Source organism: Eptesicus fuscus, chromosome 9 (genome assembly GCF_027574615.1).
Source record: "Eptesicus fuscus isolate TK198812 chromosome 9, DD_ASM_mEF_20220401, whole genome shotgun sequence".
Taxonomy (NCBI): domain Eukaryota; kingdom Metazoa; phylum Chordata; class Mammalia; order Chiroptera; family Vespertilionidae; genus Eptesicus; species Eptesicus fuscus.
Genome location: NC_072481.1, coordinates 17,649,257 through 17,673,529, shown reverse-complemented (window position 1 = coordinate 17,673,529; position 24,273 = coordinate 17,649,257). Strand labels below are relative to the sequence as shown.

General features: G+C 42.6%; 1 protein-coding gene and 1 pseudogene across 3 annotated transcripts in view; one reads left to right on the top strand and one right to left on the bottom strand.

Annotated features, from left to right (window-relative positions):
* Positions 1–287: 287 nt before the first annotated feature.
* LOC114233988 (U2 spliceosomal RNA) lies at positions 288–394 on the top strand (annotated as a pseudogene).
* An 11,984-nt stretch (positions 395–12,378) lies between these two features.
* Positions 12,379–24,273, bottom strand: part of GMEB1 (glucocorticoid modulatory element binding protein 1) — a 34,188-nt gene continuing 22,293 nt past the window's right edge. For all 3 annotated transcript variants that reach the window (XM_054721585.1, XM_054721587.1, XM_054721586.1), the window contains exons 7-10: positions 22,314–22,445; positions 19,568–19,705; positions 18,201–18,323; positions 12,379–15,372 (exon numbers count right to left, since the gene is read on the bottom strand). In XM_054721585.1, coding sequence (XP_054577560.1) covers positions 14,672–15,372; positions 18,201–18,323; positions 19,568–19,705; positions 22,314–22,445 — 1,094 coding nt within the window. In that variant the 3' untranslated portion in view covers positions 12,379–14,671. The remainder of the gene's footprint in view (positions 15,373–18,200; positions 18,324–19,567; positions 19,706–22,313; positions 22,446–24,273) is intronic.

The window sequence follows — 24,273 nt, the reverse complement described above, 5'->3', positions numbered from 1 at the left end:
GAGTATTGCAGTAAGTCCAGGCAAAAGATATGGTACAACCCTAACTGGTTTTGCTCCGTGAATAGTACAACCCTAGCTGGTTTTGCCTGCGGACTGAAGGGTCCCGGGTTCAATTCTGGTCAAGGGCACATGCCAAGGGTTGCGGGCTCTATCCCTAGTAGGGGGCGTGCAGGAGGTAGCCTGATCAATGATTCTCTCTCATCATTGATGTTTCTATCTCTCTCTCTCTCCTCCTCTCCCTTCCTCTCTGAAATCAATAAAAATATATTTTAAAAAAGATATGGTATATCGCTTCTCGGCCTTTTGGCTAAGATCAAGTGTAGTATCTGTTCTTATCAGTTTAATATCTGATACGTCCTCTATCCATGGACAATATATTAAACTAGTAGCCCTGCGCACGAATCCGTGCACCAGTTGCTCTCTGCTGGGCCCAGCCGCTCTACACCCATGGCCCAGAGGCCCATCCGCGGCCAGGTGCGGAACACTTGCCTCGTCGCCGCGGCGACGAAACAAGCATTCTGCCAGGCTGCTCATGCTGCCCGCTGTCAGTGGCCGCCCCCCCGGGAGTGGGAGACTTTAGCGGGCCTGAGAGGACTGGGTGCCACCATATTGTGACTGAGTGATGGTTCATTTGCATATTGCCCTTTTATTAGATAGGATGGATTTTTTAAGCTGGGAGTTGGAATAGGAGCAAAAAAAAAAAAAAAGATACGGTATAATATAATGGCAGTGAAGACAGTGAGAAATGGGCATTTTAGGAGGTAAAATTAGAGGTATTGGTGATTGATTGGATTTGAGGGAGGGCATTAAAGGAGGAGCAGGTATCAAGGATGATATCTCATTTTCACCTGAGGACATGCTTAGAGAGAGGAGGGAAAGAGAAAAAACATAGGTGTTGTTTGTGATCAAACCCAGGTACGTGCCCTGACCGGGAATTGACCTGGCACAAGACAATGCTTAAACAATTGAGCCACTCCAGCCGGCCTGATGGCACCTGATTTGATTTGAGTAATTGGGTGGATTAGGTTTCAGTTTCTAATGTCAGAGGGAATACTGGAGGAGATTTGTAGGGGTGGAGAAAGGTTATAAATTTATCTTTGGATGCTCTGGGCTTCAGGAGAAGATAAAACATCAGATAGAAATGTTCTGTAGACAAAGAGTTTGGAGCATAGAGAGAAAAACAGGGCTTAGAATACAAATCATGGAGATTTGGGGATAGTGATGTTAGTTGAAGACAAAGGAGTCCATGATAGATTTCCTCAGAAGAGGAAGAGAACAAAAGGCCCAGCACCAGACCAGAGAGATATAAGGGGAAACAGAGATAGTAAATGATTTCCTCACTCAGGCTATCTCCAAGACTTTGTGAAGTAAGGAAGTTAGACCAAAATAACTTCTAAGTTTCCTTCTAGTTTTGCCATTTTAGACTTCTGGAGGGTGGAAGCCAAAGAGCTCTTTCTGGATATATAAAGGGGGCAGTGAGAATAAGAGAGAGAAAAGAAGTGGAATAGGAGGACAGATTTTACATACTAGTAGTCTTAAGGAACAGCAGATCTTATTACCCTCTTAGTATGACAGGAGTAGAAGAGACCTTCTTTGAGAAATACTTATATACATCACACAACTGACAGTGTAAAAATTTATTTTAAAGATTTCTCCTGGCTCTCTCTAGTCCACAGTGCACAGAGCTTGCCACTCTCTGGCCCTGTATATTTGTCACTGTGTACTTTGTGCTCCAGGCACACTGAATTTTTTTCCCAAATACTACACTTTTTTTTTTTTTCTGGAACCCATGATTTCGCACATGCAGTTCTTTCTGCCTCAAATGTCCTTGCCATCTCCCTCACCCAACTTCTATCTTTCTTTTAAGACTGTGATCAGTGAAGGTTTATTTCATCCAGAAAGGAGGTGCTCTATTCTTTGTTCACCCATGATATTGACCTTATAGTAATTTATTTTGGTATATTAAATTTATCTATTGCCCTGGCCAGTGTGGCTTATTTGGTTGGGTGTGGTCCCGTGCAACAAAAGGTGGCCGGTTCAAGTCCCTATTAGAACTCCTGCCTAGGTTTCTGGCTTGATCCCCGGTAGGGGGCATGCAGAAGGCAGTCAATCGATGAATGTTTCTCTCTTTCCTTCTCACTCTAAAAATCAATAAAAAATATTTTTTAAATGTATCTGTTTCCATCAGTATTTCTTTTTCTTTTGGAAGTCTTGGACTCAGTTGAAAATCTAATGAGAGTAATGGATCATGGATCGTCTCAGAAAAATGCATATACACCTAAATGTTTGCTTACGATCTTATTAAGCATCCCCTGCCCCAAGGCCATCCATCCCATGGACACCAGCTTAAGACAACCAACTCCTAGGTTACATATTGCCTCTCCAATAAAACTATGACTGCTTACAGGACAAAGAACATTTTTGTTATTAATCACTATAATCCAATGCTAAGTAAATGTTTGTTGAATTAATTTATCTCACTTATTTTCAAAATCCTCCCTAGTAAAATCAATCCCCATTTTACTAATGAAAACCTGGTGGGGCCATTAGTGTTAAAGTTAAATGTGCAGCCCAGCCTGCGTTGCACAGTGGCTGATCATTGACCTATGAACCAGGAGGCCACGGTTCAATTCCCGATCGGGGCACATGCCTGGATTTCAGACTTGATCCCCAGTGAGGGGCATGTAGGAGGCAACCAATCAGTGATTCTCTCTCATCATTGATGTTTCTCTTTCCTTCTCCTTTCCTCTCTGAAATCAATAGAAATATTTTTTAAAGTTAACTGTGCAGACATAACTAGCTTAATCGAATGTTAAAAGGCAGTGTGCTGTATAATTTTGTTTACCAGTCACCCAATACATTCAATAAAAGTAGGGGGGGGAAGGCAATGTGGAAATCCCAAGATAAGTTGATGGTTGTCTTTAAGTGCAGGTATGTTTTGTGAATTACTAAATGGAGGTGTGCAAAGAGCAACCTGAGACCAGGCTTCAGGAAAAAAGACAGCTGGGCTAGGTGGCCTTAAGACACTAGGATTTCACAGCTGTATATATCCAAGAACAGATGTTCGAGACATCAAGGGCAAAAAAGAATAAGAATCAAGAAAGAGCCAGCAGTTAAGGAACCTTGAAGATTCAACTCAGAGTCTAGAGATGAGACTAGAATTTTTAAGATTTTTAAAAATTGATTTTTAGAGAGAGAGGAAGAGAGAGAGAAACTTCAATGTGGAGAAATATCGATCGGCTGCCTCCTGCAGGCCCCCTACAGAGGACTGAGCCCGAAACCCGGGCATGTGCCTTTGACAGGGATTGAGCCAGCAACCTTTCAGTGCACAGCGATGCCCAACAAACTGAGCCACGCTAGCCAGGGTGAAAGCAGAAATGCTTAGCAGTCCTCCAGGAAGTGAGAAAAGTAATGATAATGTAATGAGTTTTTCATAAATCTAAATTTATTCAAAGTAGAGGACTATTCTTTATTCTGAGATTATTTCTCTCCTACCTTTTTGAAGTAAAAATGCCCTTTCTTTTCAAATGATGCTAATGACAGTTGGCTATTAAAAAATATATCCACATTGCCCTAGCTCAGTGGTCGGCAAACTCATTAGTCAACAGAGCCAGATATCAACAGTACAACGATTGAAATTTCTTTTGAGAGCCAAATTTTTTAAACTTAAACTTCTTCTAACACCACTTCTTCAAAATAGACTCTCCCAGGCCGTGGTATTTTGTGGAAGAGCCACACTCAAGGAGCCAAAGAGCCTCATGTGGCTTGCGAGCCGCAGTTTGCCAACCACGGCCCTAGCTGGTTTGGCTCAGTGGATGGAGTGTCGGCCTGTGGACTGAAGGATCCCGTGTTTGATTCCGGTCTAGGGCATGTGCCCAGGTTGTAGACTTAATTCCCAATAGAGGGAATGCAGGAGGCAGCTGATCAATGATTCTCTCTCATCATTGATGCTTCTTTTATATATATATGTATGTATATATGTATGTATATATGTGTATGTATATATATATATATATGTATGTATATGTATGTATATATATTGATTTTTTACAGAGAGGAAGGGAGAGGAATAGAGAATTAGAAACATTGATGAGAGAGAAACATCAATCAGCTGCCTCCTGCACACCCCCTACTGGGGATGTGCCCACAACCAAGGTACATGCCCTTGACTGGAATCGAACCTGGGACCCTTGAGTCCACAGGCCGACGCTCTATCCACTGAGCCAAACCAGTTAGGGCCACTGATGCTTCTATATCTCTCTCCCTCTCCCTTCCTCTCTGAAATCAATAAAAATATATATATTTTTAAAAATATATCCATATTTGGTAAAATATGATCTTAGGCCCAGCTGATGTGGCTCAGTGGTTGAGCATTGACCTGTGAACCAGGAGGTCAGAGTTTGATTCCCAGTCAAGCCACATGCCCAGGTTGCCGACTCGATTCCCAGTAGGGGGTATGCCAATTGATAATTCTCATCATTGATGTTTCTATCTCTCTTTCCCTCTCCCTTCCTCTCTGAAATCAATAAAAATATTTTTTAAATGTATATATAATCTTGGGAACCTCATGTTTGTTACTAAGACTTTGGTGTGTGTGGGGGTCTCTTTTATTGATACATGGAGTCTAAAAGTTCAGCCGAAACCGGCTTGGTTCAGTGGATAGAGCATCGGCCTGCGGACTGAAGGGTCCCAGGTTCGATTCTGGTCAAGGGCATGTACCTTGGTTGCGGGCACATCCCCAGTAGGGGGTGTGCAGGAGGCAACTGATCGATGTTTCTCTCTCATCGATGTTTCTGACTCTCTATCCCTCTCCCTTCCTCTCTGTAAAAAATCAATAAAATATAAAAAAAGATATGATTATTAAAAAAATAAAATAAAATAAAAATGGATCTATTAAAAAATAAAATAAAAATGGATCTATTAAAAAATAAAAATAAAAAAATAAAAGTCCACATAGCACTGTGCTAAGAAACAGTTTACATTATAATCTCAATCTAAGACAATAGGCTAGATAGAAAAATGAAGCATAAACAAGATTTCTGGAAATAGCGCCAAGGAGAAGTGAAGCTAGGGAGTCCCTGGAAAGACTAGTTCCATATTCACCTGTGCCAAGAAAAAAATAGTTAAACCAATGCATCCAAACTATTTGTGGCAATTTTCACTGATAAATTCTTTTGGTCCTTGGGTGGTAGCTACAAAGAACTTAAATAAGAATATGAGAGGCCATGTCCAATTTGATCAAAAAGGCTAATCAGAATGTCTCAGTCAATGGAAGTATTAACTTAGCATTTCTGAGGCATAGTACTTTAATTTTTGTCTCTGGAGCTGGAGAATATTTTCTTTTTGTTCAGTTGGCAAAGACTTTATAATACTATCAATGTTCTATGGAGTAGGTTCCTTGTATAAAACTGGCACAAGGGATTGGGCTTAGCAAAGAAATGAAGGAGTTCTAACCAGTGACACTGACATCAGCATCATCTCAAACAAGGCCATTAACAAATCAGTACTTCCTGTGACAGGTGGACAGATGAGCTGGGTTCTAAAATCCTTCATCAGGCCGAAACCGGTTTGGCTCAATGGATAGAGCATCGGTCTGTGGACTGAAAGGTCCCAGGTTCGATTCCGGTCAAGGGCATGTACATTGGCTGCGGGCACATCCCTGGTAGGGGGGGTGTGCAGGAGGCAGCTGGTCGATGATTCTCACTCATTGATGTTTCTAGCTCTCTATCCATCTCCCTTCCTTTCTGTAAAAAATCAATAAAATAATTAAAAAATAAATAAATAAAATCCTTCATCAGGTAAGTGGACTTTCCCAAGCTCCAGTACGCCCTCTCCAGCACTCTTGAGAGATGGTGAGTGGGATTTGCTGCCCATCAGATAGAAAATCATATCAGCTTCCACTGCCCCAGCACTCTGAAATCCCAACTAAATTACATCATGATCTAGGCCCGGTCCTAAAACTAAAAATTTTAATATACTAAAAGTTGAATGTAAAAAACACAACAATTTAAGGAGCAACTGAACATGTTATCAAATAAAACATCATCATTATAAAGTGATTTGTTAAAGGGTTCCTTTTAGATATTAAGCTTCTTTAGTTCATTTTAAAACTATTTCATTAATTTGATGGGTACCCTATGCTTCAAAATGTATGTTGTTTAGAGTAGAAGATAGCCCTAGCTGGTTTGGCTCAGTGGATAGAGCATCAGCCTGCAGACTGAAGGGTCCTGGGTTCGATTCCAGTCAAGGGCATATGCCCGGGTTGCAAGCTCGATCCCCAGTAGAGAGCATGCAGGAGGCAGCTGGTCAATGATTCTCTCTCATCATTGATGTTTCTATCTATCCTTCCCTCTCCTTTCCTCTCTGAAATAAATAAAAATATATTAAAAATAAAAAATTAAAAAAATAGAGAAGATAAATATGTTAGTTTCCTCAATGTAAAATGAAGTAAATAATCCACCACATAGGACTGTTGTGAGGATCAAACGGTTTAACATATGTAAAGTGCTTAGAACAATGCTTGTTTGGTACATAGTTTCCCTTCAATAAGTATTGGTTATTATTATGACTACTAGAGGCCCAGTGCTCAGATTTGTGCACCAGTGGGGTCCCTCAGCCTGGCCTGCAGGGATCAGGCTGAAACCGGCTCTCTGACATCCCCCGAAGGTCCCAGATTGCGAGAGGGCTCAGGCCAGGCTAAGGGATCCCACTGGTGCACAATTGGGCTGGGGAGGGACCACAGGAAGGCTCCAGGGCATGTCTGGCCCATCTCACCCAGTCCCGATCAGCCAGACCCCAGCTGCAAGCTAACTTACCAGTCGGAGCGTCTGCCCCTGGTGGTCAGTGCATGTCATAGCGACTGGTCTAACAGTCAGACACTTAGCATATTAGGCATATCTACACTAATAAAAGAGAAACATGCAAGTTGACCATACCTCTGCTATGCCCACCAGCCACACCCACCAGCCAATCAGGAGTAAGTATGCAAATTAACCCAGCCAAGATGGCTGCGGCCACGGAGCGAGCAGAAGGCTTGGGTTTCCCCAGCGATGGAGGAAGCCAAGCTTCCTGGCCTGCCCTGGCCTCTGCTCAAGACTACAAAGTTTCAGTTATAGAAGATAAATAAACCCCAGATACCAGGGCCTCTGCGTGGGTCACCATGGGGCATGGCCAGCCTGCAAACCACCACAGGCCCCTCGCCCAGGCCACCCCATGCCCCAAGGGAACCCCCACCCTGATCCAGGACACCCTTCAGGGCAAACCAGCCGGCCCCCACCCGTGCACCAGGCCTCTATCCTATCTAATAAAAGAGTAATATGCAAACTGACCATCACTCCAACACACAAGATGGCTGCTCCCATGTGGTCAAAGATGGCTGCCCCCATGTGGACACAAGATGGCCGCCACAAGATGGCCAGCAGGGGAGGGCAGTTGGAAGGGACCAGGCCTGCAAGGGAGGGCAGATGGGGCAATCAAGCCTGCAGGGGAGGGTAGTAAGGGGTGACCAGGCCGGCAGAGGAGGGAAGTTGGGGGCGACTGGGCCTGCAGGGAAGGGCAGTAGGGGTGACCAGGCCGGCAGAGGAGGGAAGTTGGGGGCAACTGGGCCTGCAGGGAAGGGCAGTTGGGGACCATGCCTGCAGGGGAGGGCAGTTAGGGGTGACCAGGCCTGCAGGGGAGCAGTTAGGCATCAATCGGCTGGCAGGGGAATGGTTAAGAGGTGATCAGGCTGGCAGGCAGTAGCGGTTAGGGGCAATCAGGAAGGCAGGCAGGCGAGCAGTTGGGAGCCAGCAGTCCTGGATTGTGAGAGGGATCCCAGATTGGAGAGGGTGCAAGCTGGGCTGAGGGACACACACCCCCATGCACAAATTTTGTGCACCAGGCCTCTAGTACACACACACACACACACACACACACACACACACACATACACTAGAGGCCTGGTGCATGAAAATTCATGCATTGGAGGGGGGGTCCCTCAGCCTGGCCTGCCCCCTCTCACAGTCCAGGAGCCCTCAGGGGCAGGAGGTGATCCGGCGATCAGGGGAAGGCGATGCCCCATCACACCTCTGTTGCTGCCACTGCCAGCAGCGCAAGCCTCGGGCCGGGCCTGGGGGGCTGAGGGGACTGGGGACTCCAGAGACAGGCATGCAGCAAGGCTGGACTCTGTGGGTGCCAACATCCTTGAGGGCATGACAGTCAATTAGCATATTCCCTCCTTATTGGCTGTGGGCACCGCCATCTTTAAGGGCGGGGCGGTCAATTAGTATACTCCCTCCTTATTGGCTGTGGGTGCCGCCATCTTTTGCGATGGCATGAGGGTCAATTAGCATATTCACTCTTTATTAGATAGGATAGATTGTATCAAGTATCTATCAAGCTCTACTACCTGCCAGGCACTGTTCCAGAGGCTGTAGAAACAGTAGTGACTAAGAGCTAAGAAAGATCTCTGCTCTCATGGAACTTGCATTCTAGTTGGGGGAGAGAAAAATAGATGTATGTCAGGTGATATGTAAAATGGAGAAAAATAAATAAAGCAGGGTAAAGGAAAATAGGAAGCTTAGTGTGGAGAAAGGTTGTCATTTTTTATAGTGTGGATTGTCAGGGAAGTCTTCTCTGATAAGGTAACATGAACAGACTTGAAGTGAGAAAAAAAGCTTACAGTTATCTAGGGAAGAGTGTACTAACAGATTATTAAATTTAAAAAAATAAAGCTACCAAAATAAGTAGGTCTAGGTTTGTAATACCTAATACGAAGCGACAGGATCTGTAAAGAAGCTATGCCCCACCTAAGATAGGCCTCAGTTCCAGTCAAGTGTTGCTATGAGGAAATGTGAACCAGTGTTATCAGATCTTCTATTTTTTTTAACTGTATCTTGTATTTTTCCATGGGAATTGCCTTAACTTTTGAAAATGTATAGGCATAAATGCATATATAAATGTTCATCAAAAGACATGCAAGAATGTTCAGAGGCATTATTTATAGCAGCCCCTAACTGGAAACTGCCCAAGTGCCCATCATTAGAATGGATCAGCTGTGGCATAGTAACAGTTTCAACACAGCAATGAGGAGGAACCAACTACAGTTTTTACACATTATGGGTGAATCTCACAATATAATGTTGAGTGGGCAAAAAGCCAGTCACACGAGTTCAAAAGCAGGTAAAAAGCTATGGTTTTAGAGCTATAGTATAGTGGTTACCCTGGCTGGGTGAGGTGCTGGTAAATTTTTTTTCTTGATCTGGAAACTGATTTCATGGGTGTGTTCAGTCTGTTAAATTTATCAAATTGTGCAGTAAATTGTGACTTCCCTGTTTGCATTATACTTCAATAAAAAGTTAAAACAAATAAAAACATGGGCCAAAGTAAGTCTTCAGGCTGAATCAGGACTGTGGAATTCTAGTCTGCTCTGTAATACATAATTTCTTTAGAGAAAACATCAAAGAAATTACCCCCCCAAAAAAACAAAAAAAATATTTTGAAATGCAGGTAAACCCTTCTGTGTATGCTTTCCTTAGAGAGGCTCCTACAAAGCCCAATGAGGAACTTTATCTTCTGGGTCATTACCCAGCCTCACACTTACCCTTATATGTGATCCAATACTATTGTTCATTCTTATCCTCAAACTAGAAAAATAAATATATATACATACACACATTACAAGCCATAACTACCAGTAAAGATAGAGAATTGGAAACCACACATGCAGGAGAACCCAGAGTCAATTTCAAAGTAGGGTCTGGTCTACTTTAGGTTGAAAAGGCACCCGGTGTCTTTAGGCTGAGAGGCTCATTAGAGTAGAAATTTCTGGTAGTTGTGAAGAGGTAGTAGGAATCATACTTGGCTTAAAGAGTTATCCAGGAGCCGAAACCGGTTTGGCTCAGTGGATAGAGTGTCGGCCTGCGGACTCAAGGGTCTCAGGTTCGATTCCAGTCAAGGGCATGTGTCATGGTTGTGGGCACATCCCCATTGTGGGGTGTGCAAGAGGCAGCTGATCGATGTTTCTAACTCTGTCCCTCTCTCTTTCTCTCTGTAAAAAAAAATCAATAAAGTGTATTTTTTTTTAAAAAAAGAGTTATCCAGGAAATAGGCGTGTCTTAGCCTGAGTCACCGACCATAGGTAGAAAACCAAGCATATGTAAAAAATAGGTCTTAGAATCTGTGTGTGCTGGGGAACTTAGCTATAGTCAGTGCATTAGCACTTCCCAAAGGTATTTCAATTCAATAGTTAGGAAGGCTGTTTTAGGTAGTGAAAACAGCAGTCTTTGGATGTATGCTGAGGTTTGGGTCCTGGGGGTGCCTTGAGAAATAATTTTCTCCAGTTGAAAATTACTAACATGGCAGAATTTGGGAACCAAATGTAATTTGGTTAGGGAAATGGTATGGATAAGGAAGTTAGAGGAAAGTTGAACCTTCCAGAGGAAGTCAAATTGCATAGCTCAGGAAAAAAGGTGTTCCAGAACTGGGAAGGAAACCTGGAAAGGACTCAATTAGAGCCTAGAAGATAAATTCCAGGGGCAAAGAGAGTCCAAATCTAGCAGAACTGATCCCATGAAGTCCCTTGCCTAGTGCAACAACCTCAGTGATTACTGTATTACATTACAGACTACACAAGAATTTCTCAGGGAGGAGGTATCCTAAGTGTGAAGGAGCTGTACTAGGTAAGTTATCTGAAAATGCAGGGGCTAGTCTAGTATCTGAATTTTTTCTCAGAAAGGACTATTTCCGCAGGAGTATTGCCCAAAGTGAACCCCAAGCTCATGCATATTTTCAGAATGCCACCTTTTCTTTATCCTTCCTACCTTCTTGACCTGGACCCATTATAACTCAATGAACTAGTAATCCCATATTTCATACTTGATTTTACTAGTACTATTTTTATAATAAAATGTTGCCAATACCTATACTTCCTACTATACAAACTTACCTTTAGTGCATTTTACGAAAACGGGATAAAATGCCACCTCTAAAGAGCATCATACCACCTAAACTGAATTTTAATTTCCAAGGTATTTGGATTAACATTGGTTCTTCTTCTCTAATGTGGACAGACATGTAAAAGAAACTCCAGTGAAGTGACTTTAGTCCTGAATACTCAAGTCTATTGTCCATTTTTATTTCAAAATAACTGGGAGTGGTTTTTGTTTTGTGGGAGTGGGGAACAGGGAAGGAGCCTGAAACGGAGAAGAGAATAAAGTGGGGGCCAAATAGGGACATGGCCAAAGTGAGACAGTTGTACAGTTGACTCTGAGGCCTTTGTAGAAACCACATGACAGGAAGGTTTGGGGCATTTACCTTCCACCAGCTAAATTCCAGTCTTGCACTGGATTCATCTGATGGAAACCTGGAGAAGCTGACACGACTTGGTTTTCTCCAGTAGAGTACTCTTGGGAGAAACATCCCATGTTGTTGACTTAGCCTGGCTCTGGAGGCAAAAGCAGCAAAAGACTAAGGGTTGTTTTTCTCTTGTATAAATAAGCCCAACTACTTGAAAATGGAGTACAAAAAGAACACAAGTGGCTGAAAATGGTCTCTCCTAAATCAGCTTAAGGTCACACCAACATAAAAGTATCCCATATTTGCTGACCCCTGCCCCCAAACTGGGTTAGGTACTTGATCCTTTGTTTTCTCAGCTCCCAGCCAAGAACTTGATCACTGTATTTACTCCAATAAGATCAGTGGTTGAGCTTCAACCTGTGAACCAGATCACAGTTAGATTCCCAGTCAGGGCACATGTGGGCTCAGTCCCCAGTAGAGGGCATGCAGGAGGCAATCAATGATTCTCTCTCATCACTGATGTTTCTATCTCTTTCTCCCTCTCCCTTCCTCGCTGAAATCAATTTATATATATAAATTGATTATTTATATATATATATAAATATTTATTTATTTATTTTTTAAAGATGATGTTTCAGTATCTCACTAGAGGACTTAACCAGAGGACTTAACCTCTTTCTGCCTTTGGTGGTCTGCTGAAACCTATGGATCAATTCTCGTAATAATGCTTTTCAATGCATGAAATAAAATACATAGGATTACAAAGGAAACCAATTATATTGAAATATAATTCCAGACAATCTCTGGAGTATGAATTCCTTAAGTGCACAGACTGACTGTGTTTCCACCTCTGTACTGCCAGTGCCTAGCACAAAGCCTGGCACATAGATCATACTTATAAATGTTTATTGAATGAATGAACAGAAAGATAGATGGCTACTGCAAAGTCAGCCTGAGGAATGATTCATTGAAAATGCCTGTGCACAGACCAATGGCTTGCATATGTCTCACCCCATAAGAGATCATCTAGACCAGGGCTGTTAGGGAACTTCCACTCAACAATGGGTGCTATAGCATCTAGCAATAATGACAGGCTATTGGAAGACCAGGAAAACAACAAAGCTCATGTATTTCCACTAGCTGTAATATTCAGAAAGTAAAAGTAAACAGGCTCTGTTAGCAGGAAATCTCTTGACTTTGGAAGCATAATGTTCACACTACTTTAAAACACTACCAACAGCTCTGATGGAGGGGAGAAAGGAACCTGAACTAGTGTATAGGTGTTCTCTGGGGCTCCTCCTCTGTCCTGAAACGGGACTCCTGTCTCTGGGAAAGAGAAAAATGTCCCTAAAAACCACAATAGGGATGATATGCCTTTCTAGGTTCAAGTAGCAGTTTTAGCCTTAGACAGAAATACTGGTTGTGTTTGGGTACTAACAGGAAACCTAAAGAAGCAAGAAAAAAAAGCCACTTTCCTCACTAAAGATATATAAAGGGCCAAAGGTTTGTTCTAAGCTGATTGCTACATCAATTAAATATCTTGAAAAGAAAAAATACAACCCCAGACAATTTTAAAGTTGAAAACTACAATTGTATGGGGTTCAGAAATCTCACGCTTAAGGCTTTTATGATTGACCCTCCTAAGTTAAAGGGCTTCTCCAGCTATCTACATCCTTCTGAGGGGTAGCAGAACTGTTTCCACTTGTTTGACAACAGGGTTTTCAACATCTGCTGGAAGAAACATGGCTTCAAGTGGGTGCCTTCTTTAAAAAAAAAAAAAAAAAGTAACTATAGGTCAAAGTTTTGTTTTTAATTAAAAAAAAAAAAAAAAAACCCTCCCACTCCTCAGGTGTGTGCTATCTTTTTTTTTTTTTTTTTACCTATTTTTCCTTTAAATTGTCTGCAGTTTCCCTATATTTTTCCTAATGCAGTAAACAATGAAACCAAAAGAAATAAAAACCAGGGTCCACTCTTGCCCCAAACACTGAAGATGGCCAAAGAGAAGTAATCAAAGCACAGAAAATGGCCCAGCTCTAAATATACAAAAAACATAAAAAAAGAAAGAAAACAAGACACACACCCCCCAAAGACATTATTATTGACATTTCTGGTACATTTCCTATAATATAATGTTGCAGACAATGCTTCTTTCCCAGGGAGTCCAGCTCACTCAGTAGGAGACATCCACCCAGTGCCTCAGGATAGGCTAGGGGTATTGAGTCTTCCTGCCAAGCCTAAGGCTTTTTTTATGAGCTCAATCTCACAGAAAGATCTGTGGTATAAATGACTCTAAGAGGGGATGAAGGCAGGCACCTGTCACTGTTCTCCAAATCAGCTAAAAAGCTGAAGAGCATGGGATCCAGGAGACAGATGCCATTAACAGTTAAGGGATAGAGGGTAGAACAAGAGGAAGCACCAAATGAGTGGCTGCTTTTGGTTCCAAAGCCAAAAGAGGGCCCCACCAAAAAGGGCAGCTGGTCTGGATGAAGAATTCCTCTGCTCCTGGAGTCATGCAATAAAAATAATGGGCTTGGAGCCTCACCCCCACAACAGCCACAGTCCAAGAGCCAGAGTAATTTACACCATATCACACAGTTCACAGATTAATGGACTGATCCTAGTTTAGAAAGGTAAGTGCTTTGACAAAGTTGGGGGCAAGATGAGCTTGAGTCCCAAAGCACAGCTGTGACATCCCTGGATTTCTATTTCTCCTGATGCTACTTGCTCCATGCCAACGTACCTTCCACTTATCACTGGCCTCTCCTCAAAATGGCACCTATAGTGGTAACCCTCAGAGATACAAAGAGGCATCAGTTGCACTTCTGGAAATGAGATAATTTCTTTGCCCCATCCTGGCCAAAGCACTTCCCTTTTTAAACTGCTGCTCCAAGCAACACAGTTCCCCCTCCAAGCAGAGTTCAACTTCCTTTCAGAGTTTTGCACTGGCCTCTAAGGGCCCATGCCAGGATACAAAATAAATTTCCTTCTGTATTCATGTGTGAGTGGGTGCCTTCCAGTATCAGGTCTGTGTTCTACAGTTTAGTCAATGCATCTTTAAGAAAATAAAACCACATGCGTACACAGATAGATTAGCCTGGAAAGGGCTTTTGGAATAGGTTTCTGGTTATCTTGATGCCTCCCCTAAAAGAAATAACTTTCTTGGTGTAAGAGGATGAGGACATTGAGTAACCTACTCTCAACTTCTGGAAGGACAGCTTGTTTTGTCCATTTTTTCAATGAGGGCGTGGGAGGGACCAACATATTCAGTTATATCAATGAGATTTGTTTTTCTTTTTAAAAAAAGGATCCTATATGGAAATGAGTGGGACAATGATAAAAGTAAACAAATAATTAAAATTTCAAACCAAAACATATTTCCTGGCCCCAATATCCCCAGTTAATCTTCTAAGACCACAATCTCCACATTGTGGACTTGATGCTGATGTTCTTCCATCTCAGCCACAACTTTCTCCTCAGTCCTAAGTTCTGTCTCCAAAATGACTGCTTTGCCCTCAGTATCCTCAGCCTCTGGGTCTGGGGCTGGGTCAATCTCAATGATGGTCTGCCCATCCTCTGAGGTGCTTTCAACAGCCTGGATTGCTGAGGTCAGGCCAGACTCCATGGCCACCAACTCCACAGGGCTCACCATAGTGGTCATGTTGCCCAGGGTATTCCCATCCTGCATGGCAGTCGAGCTTAGCAGCGCCAAGCTCGATGAAGGGTGGATGGTCACTGTGTCTGGTGAGCTGCTCTTGGCAGAGGAAACCACTGTGGCATAGCGGAAGAGCTGAGGGCCAGAAGGCAGTGTGTGGACAGTCACAGGACTGGAGCCCTGGCTGAGGGTGGCCACTGGAAGATTGCCCATGGAAAATGACTGACCCACTGGGGTGATCGTGATGGGTGAGATGACTGTGAACTGAGGCTGCTGGACAGGAGGAGATGGGCTCAGGACGGTGGTGGAGGCTGGCCGCTGGAGTCGAGGCCTTTTTGGAGGCTTAGGAGTGCTCACAGGCATCAATACCACATTTTGAACTGTCTGGGATTTCAGCCTCTGATCCTGAGCTTGTTTCTTCTGTTCTTCCAACTGGCGTTCCAAGTCTATGGGAAAAAAGATAGACTTTATGTGGATGGAAGTATAATCTTGGGAACAGTAAAATGGGAGTAAGGGGACCTGGGGTCTTGCCACTCTGCAGCCTCAAGAAAGTCACTTCATTGTTTTTGTTATTTTTTAATTATTATTATTTTTTGCTTCATTGTTTTTAAGAAGAAACTAAACTGGATGATTTGTTAAATCCCTTCAATAACAACATTTCCTTGTATAATTATAGGCAGGGCAATAAGCCAGGATCTTTTCAGGCTGTCATCCTACTGTAGCTCAACTCTAGAAGCTCCTGTGGCATTTTGTCGCCTGTCACCAAAATGCAAACCAAAGCAACCTCCAGTTGGTCTAAAAGCTAAGATATGCCCTGCCTCAAACTACAGATGAAAATAAGAAATATCTTCACAATCCCTTTGGAACTGCAATGGACCTACAATGGCCACTCTAGAACACAGTGATTCCCAAACTGTCCTTCAAGGCAGTATCACCTGGTCACCCAAATGGCCTTAGTCTACTATTAGCCCCCAGAGGAGTCTGGAGAAAGTTACAGAGGAAGTTTCTAAGAAATACAAAACTGAGGAGGTCTTGAAGTTCCAAAGTGACTGACTTACTTAAGGTCACAGAGCCTGGGGCAAAAGCCTCTTATGGCCAACTTGGTGGCTTTTCCACCACAATATACCTATCACTCTCTCCATGTGTCCAATTCAACGTTGGTGACCCCTGGTGAGTCTGGCTCTACACCAGAAATTCCCTATTACTTAGTACCTGATAAACAAGCAATAAATAATCAGTTACCCTTTAGAGTACTTTGTTTCCTATGGAACACCAAGAGCTGGTTAATTACTTGCTTGGAATAAAAGGAGTAGGTAGGGATCAAGAACATGTTCACAGATTTTAAAATACTGCTTTTTAAAGTTACGATATACTGCATTTTTTCCATCTTCAGTAGTAATCAAAGAAATGTGAACCTAAACAAGATAAAAATAAAATCTGTAATTTTTAAAAAGCTAAATCAGGGACTACTATAATAACAATGTCCAATGCTGGTGAGTTCAAACTGCTGGCATAAATTGGCATAATCTTCTTGGAAATTTGACAATAATTCACAGAAATCCATAAAAAAATTATCAATACTATAATCTCAAGCTTAATCCTGGGAAGCAGTTGGAAAAAAACTTCAAAAATAAAAGTTACAGGCCTGGCCGGTGTGGTTCAGTGGTTGAGCATCGACCTATGAACCAGGAGGTCCCGGGTCAATTCCTAGTCGGGGCACATGCCCAGGTTGTGGGCTCAATCCCCAGTGGGGGTGTGCAAGAGGTGGCAATCAATGATTCTCTCTCATCATTGATGTTTCTATCTTTCCCTCTACCGTCCTCTCTGAAATCCATAAACATATATTTAAAAAATATATATCTATATCTGTCTGTCTATCTATCTATCTATCTATCTATCTACATAAACTGGGTATAAAAATAACTTTTTAAAAAAATATATTTTATTGATTTTTTACAGAGAGGAAGAGAGAGAGTCAGAAACATTGATGAGAGAGAAACATCGATCAGCTGCCTTCTGCACACCCCCTACTGGGGATGTGCCCGCAACCAAGGTACATGCCCTTGACCGGAATCGAACCTGGGACCTTTCAGTCCGCAGGCTGACGCTCTATCCACTGAGCCAAACTGGTTTCGGCTAAAAATAACTTTAGAGAAACCTAAATTGTTCTTCTCTTACCAAATGACCGTTCAAGAGTCTTTGGGCTTTAGAATTGACTATAATATGTTCTACATCATTCAAAGGCTGATGATCCTCCTGACTCATTTTATATCCTTCACCTGCTTTACCTCCTTCAAAAGCCTCTCTTGATTCCTTCCAGGTATAAGTAATAACTCCCTTTGTTCTTCCATCATACCTGCTATAAGCCGCTGTCATAAAACAGATTACTTTTTGCACTTATTTCTATGTCTGCTTTCCCTTGAGTTCCTTGAAGCCCTCAGTATTCAACATTATATTTCTAAAACCTAGTTTGAAGACCAGCACAAGTACTTAATAAAAAGAGTTAAATTATCCATGTGCCCATCATTTATTACCACAAATAATGGAAAATATGCTAAATGTGTATCTGTCAAAAGATTCAGTAATAATAATGTAAAAAAGACAAAAGCCAGTTTCTTCTGCCACCAATATTACTGGATTAATGGAGCATTCTTGCAGACATCCTAATTCTCCAAAAGATATAGGAGTACTGTGATACTGGCTTCTTTCTCTTTTCTTTTGTGTCTTCTCTGCTTCCCACTACTTCACCCCACCTGGGTCTATATATAAAGCAAAAGCAAACATGACACTATGTGAGTTAAAAGAAACAAAAAGAAAAAGAAAGAGGGAGTTGAGGGTGGGGGGTAGGAGAAAGAAGCAAAGAAAGGCCTGGCCAGTGTGGCTCAATGGTTGAGCATTGACCTTTGAACCAGGTAAGTTCATGCCCAGGCAAAGCACATGCCCAGGTTTCAGGCTCAATCCCCAGTAGGGGGTGTGCAGGAAGAGTTGATCAATGATTCTCATTTCCATATCTCTCTCCTTCTCCCTTCTTCTCTCTAAAATCAATAAAAATATATTAAAAAGAAAAAGAAGCAAAGAAAAAATACTTTTTTAAAAAGAAGCAAAGAAAGAACCATGCCAGTGCCAAAAAAATTTCAACAAAGGAATGGCAAGACTTGCCTGGCCGGTGTGAAATCAATAAAAAATATATTAAAAAAAAAAAAAAAAAGAAAGAAATGGCAAGACTCAAAGGATATTAGTTTATCACCTAAGAAGAGAGATAAATTATACATACCTGTCAGAGTATAGAGAAACTGCTCTTCTCCTTGCTCTATTTGGTTCCTTCTGTTGTCCAAAACCTTCTTAACCGTATCCATTAAGCCAAATGTGTGTGCCACATTGTTGAGAACGGCAGCATCTATATAGAAGAAAAGACATGTCTGTCGATTTAAAACAGAAAGGTTTTCCACCAACTCCCTCTTGTGCTGTTTACAAATATGGAACAATCCGAAAATGACGGGACTAGTCGAATAAACAATTTTAACAAAGATGTATCACATGTATAACTAATTTTAATTGTTATATCTATATTAATATACTATTGACATATCTATAATTAATATCCATATTAATATATATAAAAGAGAGAATTGAGCCGAAACCGGTTTGGCTCAGTGGATAGAGCGTCAGCCTGCGGACTTAAGGGTCCCAGGTTTGATTCCGGTCAAGGGCATGTACCTTGGTTGCGGGCACATCCCCAATAGGGGGTGTGCAAGAGGCAGCTGATCGATGTTTCTCTCTCATCGATGTTTCTAACTCTCTATCCTTCTCTCTTACCCTCTGTAAAAAAAATCAATAAAATGAAAAAAAAAAAAAGAAAAAAGAGAGAATTGAGAGAACTACTTTTTCGCACATTGATAATGGCAAAAATTACCTATGGAAAAAGCATGGCCAGACCTGGGTTCAAAACCCAGCTAAACCTTGGCAGGGTTGTTCAGTGGTTAGAGTGTCAGCCCATGCACCAAAGGGTCTCAGGTTCTATTCCCAGTCAAGGTCACTTATCTCAGTTGCAGGTTCCCCAGTCACAGGAGGGGCTCGTGCAGGAGGCAACCAATTGATGTATCTCTCTCACATTGATCTCCCCCCACTTCTCTCTCTCTCCCCCCGCCTCCCTTCTACTCGCTCTAGAAATCAATGGAAAAAATACCTTGGGTGAGGATTTTTTTTAAAAAAACCCAGTTATGGCCCTGGCCAGTGTTCTCAGTGGTTAGAGCATCAGCCCATGCATTAAAGGGTTATGGGTTTGATTCCTAGTCGAGGACACATACCTCGGTTGTAGGTTCAATCCCTGGCCCTGGTTGGGCTGCGTGTGGGAGGCAATTAATCAATGTATCTCTTCACATCAATGTTTCTCTCTCCCCCTCCCTCCTTTCCTCCCTCCCTCCCTCCCTCCCACTCTCTCAAAAAAAAAAATCAATGGAAAAAATATCCTCAGATGAGGATTAACACACACACACACACACAAACCCAGTTATGATATTTAGACAAGTAACTTCTGTGAGCCTTAGTTACCTAGTCTCTGAAATTGGAATAATACCTATACATCAGTGTTTTCATGAGGCCAACAGGATGACTAGATACTGTTAGGATTAATGCACTTACCTGTGACTTGGAAGGGAGCCTGGATGAGCCGCTGCTGAACCCCCCTGAGTAGCTCCTCTATTTCCTTCTGTATGTTGCATACAACCTCTTCCATCAGCCCTACATCAGCTATTCCTTTCCAGAACATCAAAGTGTCCTCTGTTACAAGAGGAATAAGAAAGATGGTAAACAAGGGATGCTATATATATTAGGCACATTTCTACAATGTATTAAATTAAAAATTATTTCAATTCAAAAGGATTCCTTTTTGGGCCACTTCTGGGAAAAGGGAAAAACCTTTTGGAATATTAGCTGCCTCCCTAAATTGATAACTAATTATTTGGCCTCTTTAGCAAACTAGGGACTTGGGATAATTGCCTCATTTTGTCATGCCCTCAATTTGTCATGGCTCTGGCTACAAGGAATAGGTATGTTCCTCTAATAAATATGTTATATTAAAAATTATTTATTTAAATAATTTAATTTAAAATTAAATAATTTAAATTTAAAAGTTAAATAATAAAGATATTAAATTAAAGGCATACTAAAATAAAATAAAGATATATTCACTCTAATCATATACTTCAAAAAACAAAGTAAAACAGTTGAATAGGTGGTATTATAAGCTCCCTGAAGTCAAAGGCTATGTCTTCTCATTCACCTGTCTAGCATCTAGCAACAGTACTAACTAAAAATAAGTAGCAAGCCCTAGCTGGCTTGGCTCAGTGGATAAAGCATCGGACTGGAGGGTCCTGGGTTCAATTCCAGTCAAAGGCACATGCTCGGGTTGCAGGCTCGGTCTCCAGTAGGGGGCATGCAGGAGGCAGCCCATCAATGATTCTCTCTCATCATTGATGTTTCTCTCCCTCTCCCTTCCTCTCTGAAATCAATAAAAATATTTATAAATAAATAAGAACTAGAGGTCCGGTGCACGGATTTGTGCACGGGTGGAGTCCCTCAGCCTGGCCTGCGGGGGATCAGGCTGAACCGGCTCTCTGCCATCCCCCTAGGGGTCCCGGAGTGCGAGACGGGACTCTGCAAAGTTGCTGTCGCTTAGCAGCTCCTGCATTGAGCGCCTGCCCCCTAGTGGTCAGTGTGCCTCATAGCTACCGGCCAGTTGCTTAGAATTTTATATCCCACCTAATAAAACGGTAATATGCAAATTGACCGTACAATTGACACACCCACAAGCCACGCCCACCAGCCAATCAGAGCAAGTATGCAAATTAACCCAACCAAGATGGCTACAGCCACAGAGAGCAAGGTTTCCCAGGTAACAGAGTAAGCCAAGCTTTCCACCTGCTCTTGCCAGGCCTAAGCCTCCACTCAAGCTACAAAGTTTCAATTATAGAAGGTAAACAAATTCAAACAGAAATGGTGGCAGAACGGAGCTTGAGAGAGGAGGCCAGGGTTGCCGGCGGCAACAGGGGAAGCAAAGCTTTCGGCACACCCTGGCCGGGCCCAGGTCTCCGTTTAAGGCTACAAAGTTTCAATTATAGAAGGTGAATTAACTGCAACAGAAATGGCTGCCGGCAGGAGGGAGCAGCAGGCTTGGCTCCGCTCCAGGCTACAAAGTTTCAATTGTAGAAGGAAAATAAATTCCAGATACCAGGGCCTCTGCTTGGGTTGCCAGGGGGCATGGCTGGCCTGCAAACCACCACAGGCCCCTCGCTCAGGCCAACCCACGCCCCAAGGGAACCCCCACCTGATCCAGGACACCCTTCAGGGCAAACCAGCTGGCCCCCACCCATGCACCAGGCCTCTATCCTATCTAATAAAAAAGTAATATGCAGATTGACCATCACTCCAACACAATATGTCTGCCCCCATGTGGTCAAAGATCCTGCCCCCATGTGGACACAAGATGGCAACTACAAGATGGAGAGGGCAGTTGGGAAGCACCGGGCCTGCAAGGGAGGGCAGTTGAGAGGGACCAGGCTTGCAAGGGAGGGCAGTTGGAGGTGATCAACCCTGCAGGAGAGGGCAGTTAGGGGTGACCAGGCCGGCAGAGGAGAGAAGTTGGGGGCAAACAAGCTGGCAGGGGAGCAGTTAAGCATCAACCAGGTTGGCAGCGGAGTGGTTAGGGGTTGATCAGGCTGGCAGGCAGAAGCGGTTAGGGGCCATCAGGAAGGCAGGCAGGCGAGCAGTTGGGAGCCAGCAGTCCTGGATTGTGAGAGGGCAGTCGGACATCCCTCCAGGGGTCCCAGATTGGAGAGGGTACAGGCTGGGCTGAGGGACAACCCCCCTCCGTGCACAAATTTCGTGCACCGGGCTTCTAGTATATAGATAAGCAGCAATAAATATTTGTTAAATGAATAAATAAATGGAGGAGGATGTGAAGCCTCTGCTGATCCCCTCTAAGTGAATCATTATTAATCAACATCTTCTAAACCATCTGCTACCTAATTTTTTTCTTCTAACATCTTGCAACTTGGTTTATCTAAGAAGTATACCAAAGTTGGAGGTAGTTTGACAGGATGAAAAGCATGGACTACAGTCAAACTCAGCTGAACTCAGCTCTGATACTTATTGGTTGTGTTACTGATATTAGGCAAGTTTCTGAACCTTTCTGAATCTCAATTTCTTCATGTGTAAAATGTGACTGCAGGGATGTTGCATTGATTAAAGTAAGAGGTTTGCAGCTATAATTAAGAGTAATATGCATGAGACAAATGGGCAAAAATAATTAAAAGGCCTCCTGAATCCATAATCATAATGGTGATAAGGTCACAAAACTGTAAGATATCTGAGCCCCATAGAAAATTACCTGAAATTTCCTCAGAGTCTTTCTTCACTCCCTCTTCTGTGGCCATGGTGACAGCTGCAGTGAGAGCCGAGTTCCATTCTAACCCTGCTTCTTCCATGCTCTCTTCTGAGATGGCAATCTGTGTGATGTTACCTAAAAACAGTCCATTAGAGATAAGGTCAGTAAATTTTATGAAAAAGTCATAGCTATCTTCCATCTCATACTCAAAGCCCTGTAATTTTAATATTTAGCTTTTTGCCTTCAGATCCCTATATTAAAAATTAGAATCCTAGAAAAAAGAAAAAAAAAAAACCTAAAACCCTAGGAAAGCCAGGAAAAATATTGGATTTTTCTAAAAAAAATCTGCCTTGCAAAGAAAATGTTTTCTTCTTACTCTGAATAGAAAGTGAAAGATAACAACCCTAACTGGCTTGGCTCAGTAGATAGAGTGTTGGCGGACTGAAGGGTCCCAGGTTTGATTATGGTCAAGGGGACATACCCAGATTTTGGGCTCGATCCCCAGTAGGGGCGTGTGCAAGAGGCAGCCAATCAATGATCCCCTCTCATCATTGATATTTCTATCTCTCTTTTCCTCTCCCTTCCTCTCTGAAATCAATAAAAATATATTAAAAAAAAAAAAAAAAGACAGAGATTGCTTGTTATAAAAAAAAAAAAAAAAAAAAAAGACAGCTGAAACCGGTTTGGCTCAGTGGATAGAGCGTCGGTCTGCAGACTGAAGGGTCCCAGGTTCGATTCCGGTCAAGGGCATGTACATTGGTTGTGGGCACATCCCCGGTAGGGGGTGTGCAGGAGGCAGCTGGTCGATGTTTCTAGCTCTCTATCCCTCTCCCTTCCTCTCTGTAAAAAATCAATAAAATATATTAAAAAAAAAAAAGACAAATGTGGACTCTAAATGCTAGAAGATACCAATAATCAAGCAAAGAGCCCTGGCTGGGTGGCTCAGTCAGTTGGAGTGTTATCCCATATACCAAAAGTTGCAGATCTGGGACACATATCTAAGTTTTGGTTTCAATTACTGGTCGGCACCTATGGGAAACAACCAACCATTCAATGTTTCTCTCTCACATTGATTTCTCTCTCTCTCCCCCTTCCTCTCTCTAAAATCAATAAAAACAAATGCTCCAGTGAGGATCCTATATAATAAATGCCTAATATACTAAGTGTCTGGTCATCTGTTCAACCAATCAAAGCATAATATGCTAATGATATGCTAAAGCCACTCAACCGCTCCTTATGATGTGCACTGACCACCAGGGGGCAGACAGTTGACTGGTCAACCAGTCGCTATGATATGCACTGACCACCAGGGGGCAGACGCTCCAACCAGTAGGTTAGCTTGCTGCTGGAGTCCGGCTGATCGGGACTGAGATGGGCCAGACATGCCCTGGAGCTCTCCTGCGGTCCCTCCCCGGCCCTGATCAGCCCTGATCATGCACCAGTGGGGTCCCTCAGCCTGGCCTGCACCCTCTTCGCAATCCAGGACCCCTCACAGGATGTCGGAGAGCCGATTTCAGCCTGATCCCGCAGGCCAGGCCGAGGGACCCTACTGGTGCATGAATTCGTGCACCAGGCCTCTGGTTAAAAAAATAATAATAATAAGCAAAGAAGTAATATCAATGTGGACAATAAATTAAGTAAAGGAGCTTTGGCCAAATAAAAAGGAAGTATATACTTTCACAGCATTTTTCACTTTTCAAGTGAAAGAGTCACATGAACAAAAATTCAAACTGCTAGATATTTTATACTTTCATGAAAAGAACTTAGGTTCCAAGAGATTTGGCTTCTACTCACCCAATCAATACAGAATATTAGGTCTGTTCAAAAGAAACCTAAAGAGGCATTTTTAAAGCACAGTACTTCCTTTATATCCTTTAGTGTTCTTGTGTCTCTGTCAGACATATTTGTAAGTCTTCTGGAAGTAGTTGACACATATTCTATCTAGTAATCTTAACTGTGCTAA